The sequence below is a fragment of the Limulus polyphemus genome, unplaced genomic scaffold (genome assembly GCF_000517525.1).
Source record: "Limulus polyphemus unplaced genomic scaffold, Limulus_polyphemus-2.1.2 Scaffold1772, whole genome shotgun sequence".
Lineage (NCBI taxonomy): Eukaryota > Metazoa > Arthropoda > Merostomata > Xiphosura > Limulidae > Limulus > Limulus polyphemus.
The window spans coordinates 252-8,610 of NW_013667382.1; the positions used below are offsets into that span (position 1 = coordinate 252).

General features: G+C 30.1%; 1 protein-coding gene across 1 annotated transcript in view; it reads right to left on the minus strand.

Annotated features, from left to right (window-relative positions):
* Positions 1-3,819: 3,819 nt before the first annotated feature.
* The window catches only part of LOC106464891 (kinesin-like protein KIF23), a 45,298-nt gene continuing 40,758 nt past the window's right edge, over positions 3,820-8,359 (minus strand). The window contains exons 19-24 of the mRNA XM_022392694.1: positions 8,139-8,232; positions 7,407-7,555; positions 7,119-7,216; positions 6,734-6,779; positions 6,303-6,358; positions 3,820-5,238 (exon numbers count right to left, since the gene is read on the minus strand). Coding sequence (XP_022248402.1) covers positions 5,223-5,238; positions 6,303-6,358; positions 6,734-6,779; positions 7,119-7,216; positions 7,407-7,555; positions 8,139-8,232 — 459 coding nt within the window. The 3' untranslated portion in view covers positions 3,820-5,222. The remainder of the gene's footprint in view (positions 5,239-6,302; positions 6,359-6,733; positions 6,780-7,118; positions 7,217-7,406; positions 7,556-8,138; positions 8,233-8,359) is intronic.

An 8,359-nucleotide genomic window follows, 5' to 3' on the forward strand; every position in this document is an offset into this window, starting at 1 on the left:
AGTTATTTTTATCATTAATTATGAAGGTTTAAGTTTAAAATGTTTTTGTTGTTAAATAGGATAGTTCAAAAGACTACAATCTAGAGAGTGAGCAATGTTTTATATCTGTGTTATTTTTTTTATTTAGGTGTTTGTATTGTTGTTGGCCCCGAGATACTTATTTGACGTCACGTGATGGCTATGAATTGATAACCAGAGCCTTGAAAATTTAGGAAACGATTTAAGCCATATAAAACGTGAGTTTGTTAGTAAATTCAGTCAGTTGATTACTGATTTGAGTGTCTGTTACAGTGGGTGACTGATTACTAAGTTAGCGAATTTGTTAGTCAGCAGAGGTGTAGGAAGCAAATTAAAAGGGGGGGGGGCAAGATTTATTTGACCCAACGAGGCGAGGGAATGTGTGCCACAGATGCATCCATTACGGCCGGGGACCAAGGCTCGCTTTAGGACCCTAGAAGCTATTAGGCTATGGATTAAATTCTACGCATTCTCTTGCTTTTCCTGAGAGTAAGTTCCCCAATCTTGATACATTTTAATGGTTTTATCCGCCACTGATCAATTTGTCTGTTACTATCAGGCATCTGGTTCAGTTTCGTGAATAATAAGAGTGTTGTTTCAAGTACCTTATGTACGAAAAAATTAGCAAGGGACTGTTTAGCGGTATTTGTGAATATTAATTTGAAAACGTAAAAAGAAAACTGATGGCATTTATATACTGAAAAATGAACGAACTAATAAATTTTTAAGTGAATTTTCTTTGGGGGGGGGGGAAGGGTATATTTGTGGTTAGTGATATAGTTGGTTACAAACCCTCGAGTTTTCCGCCAAAGGGCAATAATTCGTGAATGTTAGAGTTTCAAATAACTGGGCATAACTGTTGAGCACGAAGTAGGCCTAAGTTTCAAGGATAAAATCCAGGAATGCATGCCAACGTGATTAGTTGTGCCTTATTTCAAGATCTGGGTATTTTTAAACAGCTTAATTCAATTTTTAAAGTGTAATTTTATATTCAATGTTTTATCATTATGTCTCTGATGGAAGTGCCTTCAGTAGTAATTTTAAATTATTTAAATAAAAGGAGTTTAAATTAAACTTGAACCGAGACAAAAGAAATCACCGATAGCAAGTTTAACGTTAGTAAAAGAAAAGAATGCGCAGATGGACAAGTTCGCAATGGAAATTAAATAATATAGAATAATTTACTTCAGTTAATTCAGCACAATTGTTATTAGTCGTCTAATGGAAAAAACAAAAAAGAAAGAAAAAGGAACACTAAAAGCAAACTTTAATGAGGTTGTTCAGACATATTAATGACATGCTATAATTACTTTCATTAACAAGCTTTACCTTAGACAGTGAAATTTTGTTGTTGTCATTGACCAGATTAATTAATATTACAATAAATTGGTATCGTCATAAATCAACTTCCTTTACACATCTTCTGGCAACCAATGTTTTAATGTTTGCATTACGGCTTCTTTTATATTAGCCCTGAAGAAGCCGTAATAGCGAAGCGTTGGTCAAAATAAATTCTGTTTTATTTGAAGTAAATGGCCGTTTTTATTTTGTTTGTTATGCAAATATTCTCCAGTTAGTACTAAAAACTGTGAACTCGGCAAATATTTTAACATTGTAAAAAATGAGTCCGCTTAATATCCACTTTCAAAACGTACACAACATGATCTTATTTGGTGAAAACAGTCATTAAACTTTAACCCTCATTTTCCAATTAAAGTTTAACCGTGACGTAGCAGTCAGTAGTATCGATCCCTTTGGTTGAAATGTCACAACCACGGCCTGTACAATTACAAATGGCATTTTATTGATCGCTTTCTCAAATTCCTTAGAACCAGAAGTTGGCTCTAATATCGCTGATAAATACTAGTTACTGGAATTCACAAACCTTAACATAAGCGACATTCTTCCAGATGACCAGGATACTTTGAAACATAGTAAGGCTTTACTATGGATAGCAAACGATACAATAGACGAATTTTATCTTTCCACGTCCAAAACACCTTTTCTACGTAACATTAAAAACATCAGTCTCTATTCCTTAGGTATCCACTTTGTAAGTATTAATTATTTCAAAATTAAAACCAATACAATTCTTTCACACGTTCGTGTTTCAAGTACGTTTCTTAGACTTGTAATGTTTTCTAATATTTTTAAATTAACATTAATTACAGTTATGTTGGCACACAATATTATGTTTCCTGACTATAGGTAATGATTAATAAGATAGACACTGGAAGAGCGCATAAGACAGTGAGCTTGCTCCACTTTAGCATAAAATATTAGAATTACTAATAGTTAGCAGCCGTATACTTTTACGTGAAATATCGTTTTATGCCTTTTTTAATAGTTAACAGCTTCCATTTTATTGATGTTTATTCTGAACCAATAATATTACCGATGGTTGTCAGCATTCAGCTTGGAATAAAAGATTATAATTTTTAGTTATTGACTTGAAAGATTGTTTCGTTAGTAATTTTTTCTTAACCAAAACGTGAATTTCAGTGATGAGAAAATGATGGAGGCCTAATCCATTCTTTCATTCGTTGCCAGAATCTATTGAAATATTGTCTTAATCATTGGCATCAAAAGCTATATTTGGCGACAAAACATGTTTTAAGCAAACAATCTTTACCTTTTCAAACTAATAAAAAACTCAATAGCTTTATGCTGGTAAATTTAAGCTAACCTTAAAGTTATTAAACTTCACACTAATCACAAATGGATATAAATAATCTGTCTTTCTTCATTGTGATAAAACATGACCGCCATCTGTTGACATTTACGTACATTATCACTTGTTATAACAAGTTCTTATAATTTAAGGTTATCTTAAATTACTCTTTACCTTTCATTTATAGTAAACACTGATTTGGCCAAAACATTTACATGTATAATCAATCTTAATTAATATTTATTCAAGAACTGTTAATGAAAATAAGGGTTTTCAATATATCTTTATGGACAATATAATTTAAGGTTCTGCTTTGGGACACCTCAGAATATTCAAAATACATTTCAATTATCAAGACCTCAACTCTTACTGGTCAAAATGTTTTTGAACCAGGTGTATGAAGCTCATTGAATTTTCTCATATTTGAAACATTAAATTTGATGCACGCTAACACACCTTATGTTACTTAAGTATATTAGTATCAGAAACTAGGACACTAAAGTTTAATAGTGGGCATGGGTGTAACATGGATTTCAGTCTCTTTCACAAAAGATCTATGAGACAACTTTCTATTACGGTATGGTCAGGGTCAAGGATCCCATTTAAAGTATGACAATTAGGCATTTTAAAACTAGATAACCCATATAAACAAACAATGAAAATTTGCATATAACCAAAAGCCGATTTCAACATGTGAAGCTTAAGAATTTTAAACTTGAAAAATAGAAATTTCCCCTTAAAAACCAAAGATAAACATAAACGTTTCATTTCGTTCTTTTTATTTATTATAATTGTCATCAATACATGTTCTAAAACAAAACAAACAAGGGGGACAAAACTTATTCCACAAAACATTGGTAGATGAACCAATATCTATCATTTTTTGTGGTACAAGTTTTTAACCTTTTCTGTTTTTGAGTTAATCCACCACAGCTGTCATTGGTTAACTTATCAATATAAGTTCTGAAGTTTCATGCCAAGCCTTAACTTCCAACTTATGTGATGGAAATTTCATATAAACCAAAAATTTCAGATTAAATTTTTTTTATTCAAACTGACATTTTGCATACAAGTTAAAAAATTTAATGACCACTTCTAAGAATTTTTAACTCACATATATATATTTTTTATTTTTACCTACTGGTACATGGTTTGTTAGAGAAAACTACTCAATCGTTCACGTTCCCTTTCGTTCATATTCTAAATATGTTCTTATTAAATACGTAACAAAAATAACACTAAAAAACAATGACCAGTCTTTGTTAAAACATAACTTTACACAAACTAAAAACATTTTCAAAGGTAAAGACTGTATAAAAAAGCAAAAGATCATGTAATGAATTTTTGTTAATGATGAGAACATAGACAGAAATCATAAAACGTTAACAGGAAGGTACTATGATGCTTCTAAAGAGAGGTTTACACAGAAATATTGCTGTGAATTTAAGCCAGTATTTGTGAAAGACAAGCTACAGTTACACACACATTACTTTGAACAGGGTGTTTAATTTGGCTGAATATTAAAACACATTCATTCTTGAAAGTTTGTATATTAAAATAATTTTGCACTTATTAACAAGTAGTAATTAAAAAGAAGAGAGAAATTAACTGTCTCAAAAGCTTGTAACACCCATACTATATATACATATTAATACACAAGGTTTTAACGCCATCTTTAGTTTGGTTATTTACAACTTTATGTATAAAAATATACTATTAAAAAGGGATATGTCTGTTACTCACTACAACTATAAATTATGATCTTCTTTAATTTATGTATTAAAAAGGGATATGTCTGTTACTCACTACAACTATAAATTATGATCTTCTTTAATTTCTGTATTAAAAAGGGATATGTCTGTTACTCACTACAACTATAAATTATGATCTTCTTTAATTTCTGTATTAAAAAGGGATATGTCTATTACTCACTACAACTATAAATTATGATCTTCTTTAATTTATGTATTAAAAAGGGATATGTCTGTTACTCACTACAACTATAAATTATGATCTTCTTTAATTTCTGTATTAAAAAGGGATATGTCTGTTACTCACTACAACTATAAATTATGATCTTCTTTAATTTCTATAGTTATTTTAATTCAAGGTTACTTTCATATTTTCAAGAAAATGACTCGTGGTAATAATTTTTTTAAAAAGACATGCACTAATATACCTAATTGATTTATGCAGCACTAAAAATAAGTTTATATAAGATTATGATAAGATCTATTTCACAGGAGCCTGTTGGAATGTTTCGTGATATTTTTGAATCTCAGTAATAATTTTGATTGGCTTATTTTTTCTACAGTTGTTCTACTTACAATGCTGAAAGCTGACTGGATAAACATGCAGTAAAAAAAAAAAAAGAATAATGACAGATACAAGTAAATTTTAAGCAACTTAGGGTACTACACTGATTTCAAGCACATTTGATCCCAAAGACCTGTTTGTGTAAAGATGTTACACTGTCATTCTCTTCCAGGTATCTTTATTCATTTCAAAGTGGATTTCTTTCTTAGTCTCAGCTTCAGTATTTAATTCTCCTTCAATCACAACAAAAGAAATTATTGTTATATTTTGAGACCAGTAATATTTCATACATAAGATAGCATCAGTATTGAATAACCCAATTTAAAAATGACTTTTTTTTAAAACCCTTACTTTAATCAGAGAAACCGCAACTTCGTAAGTGTTTAGGCTTCCGAGTGGTATTTTCTCATTAACAAACTTAATCATAATAATCTTAACACAAAGTGTTTTCAATGACAAACTTTATAAATTGTGTTTGCACTAGATTTAAGAAATATATTATGAGCAGAAAGTTAAACATTAAGTTTATAGTCATTATAACACATTTTACAAAAAATATCAATATTCAACTTTTTTATTTACCAACCTAATAATTATTATAATATTTAATTATTATTATTATTATTATATTACAATTATTAAAACTCGCTTTCAGTATAGTGATAAATAAAAGGCTTACATTACCAAAACGATACACACAACACACAATTGAGAATTGAGTGTAGTGGAATCATGAAATGTGCAAAAAAATGTCTGGCTGTAGGTGTAGGGAGAAAGGTTTGAAATATGGGTGGAGGGGAGTTTTTGAGTCTGATGAAATAATATAGGGTGATCCAATGAGAGACATCTCACCAATTTCTCATGAGAAGAATATAATACACTAACAACACACAAACCTAAATTTCTAAAATAGATCACTTGGTTTGCAACAATGTCAGTTATTAATAGTGTATTGTATTCTTCCCAGAAATCATTGAGGTATCCCTCGATGAATTGCCCTGCACTCCTTGTTTTTGTTACTCACTCTAGTTAGCCACTCATACATATTAGAAACCTTCATTGAAAGTATAATGTAATATAATACTAAACAGTCAACTTAAAAAATAGGTTTGAATACACCTATATTTTGTCTTTAACATTTCTACATGTTTAATACTAATGGCTTTCCAAATACATTGCCCATAAACAAGTCAATACTCTTATCAGGACGAGCCCATAAAATTATTTCTGTAGTTCACTTATTTCCCAACCTTCAGCACACCAATTCCAAAATGATATAAAGAAAAAAAATACTTACTTGGCTGATATCAGTCCTGTAGGAGGTTTTTTATGGCCTTCAACACTAACAGCACACTGTTAAAACAAAAAACATAGTGAGGGTAAAAGGAAACACGGCTTTATCCTATATCATAAAGTATCGATATAGAAGTAAATACAGGCCTCCAAATAAGACACTGCAAAAATAAAGATTGTTTTTTTAATGTTCCTTCTTCTAAAAATGTATAACAAATTAGTTTCAAAGACTAAAATACAGAGCTAATATATACATAAATTTATATTTGACATATAATCAATGTGACTTCTATAAAATTTCAATGAAGTCCAGAACAGTTAAAAAAAACTGTTAAAACTTAATATAAAAATGTAAACAACTTATAAGCTATGTGCATATGTATAAATATTTTGTAAAAATGTAAATAGATAAAGACAATGGTACATAAAACATACGTTCTTTTGTACATCTTCTGTTGTGAAACCTTCAAAGCTGCGTTTCCTATAAGGAAAAAAAACAGTGGATGGAAACTCGCAAGTGAACACCAGTTATCATTTGTATTTAACCTAATCTAGATTAAATACACATGCTAAAGATGTTGACAGTTTTGATTTCTTAACTCATGATTATTAACAAAAGTTTACGCCAGTTACTGTTTGTACTTAACCTAATCTAGTTAATGCATATAGCAAAGATGTTAAAAATTTTGATTTCTTAAAAACATTTAAAAGTATTATGCTAATATTTTCTGTTATGTTTGTAAATACTTTTAATTCTTTATAGAAATGTTAATGATCATGACTCAGAAATGCATATAGTCCATAACAATTTCCTATTTACCTTAATTGATAAGGATGAGTAGGAGAAGTTTGTTTCAAAATTTCAACATCATCAAATATCACTTGAGCTCCACCACCTGAAGAGGGCACTACATTTCCCTATAGATAAAACAGACAAAACAAAATTTTCTGTGGCTTTTATTTTAAAGATCCCCATACCATTCAGAGGATACAAGAATTCCTTATTCAGTGACCAACATAATCTAGCTATTAAAACATAGTTAACTGTCGTATACGAGGTTTCTAGTGAAAACTACAAGATTTTGTCAGGTATGATATGCCAAGTTACCTTGTACAACTTTGTTTCTACATCCCCATCTATATCTTGTTCTTGATGCGTCAATACATATCCTTGTGCTGCATTTCTCCCAGTTATATCTTTAGTTTCCAACTTGCTAACTGATTTTTTCTTTTTCATGTTGGGTTGCAACACAGTGCCTAAGAAAAAAAAAAAAGAGTTGAAAAATGACAATACCCATCTGAAATTCAGTCTCAACACAGAGAAAGACGGTGTTTTAATTCTGATACGGGTAGTACCTGCAAAAGTATGGTGTTCTAACACATTGCCCAATACCTGTTAGATGTCATTACTTTTAAAATACACGAAGAAAAACACCATTCTGTGAGGCTCCACTTTCAATTGATAAACACTTTTGGTTGTTAATAAACAAGGTTTAAAACCTATGAAACATGCTTATGTATCAAATGTCTATCATTACACATTAGGTATAACTTAATATATTTATCTATCATGTCTATCTACAATCCTAACTTACAACACTGAAATGAAAATTTATAACTAAAATTACAAAAATCATCAGTGAAATTTGTCATACAGTCAAGAACCAAATGAACCTTTTAAGACTTATATTCTTTCTAGAATACGTTACAACTGTGTTAACAATGGATGCAAGTCATTTACTCATACACCTTTAACAGTTTCCTTAATTATTCTATGGATATGTAATTTTTTTTTACATTTTCATTTCCCTTAAATAATGGTAAATAGTTTCAGACAAACCATATTCTAGGCTCCCTGGTGGACGATGATCAATCCATTTCTCCCCTCCAGAAGATCGTGACCGCCTGTGTCTAGGATTGGCCACTGCCACACTCTGAAGCAGTTAAAAGATTAAAACAGATTTTACTCAACTTTAAATAGCATGTTTCATCAGTACATTTTTAAATAAGTGGTCTGCAATAAATCATATATATATATATATATATATATATATATATATA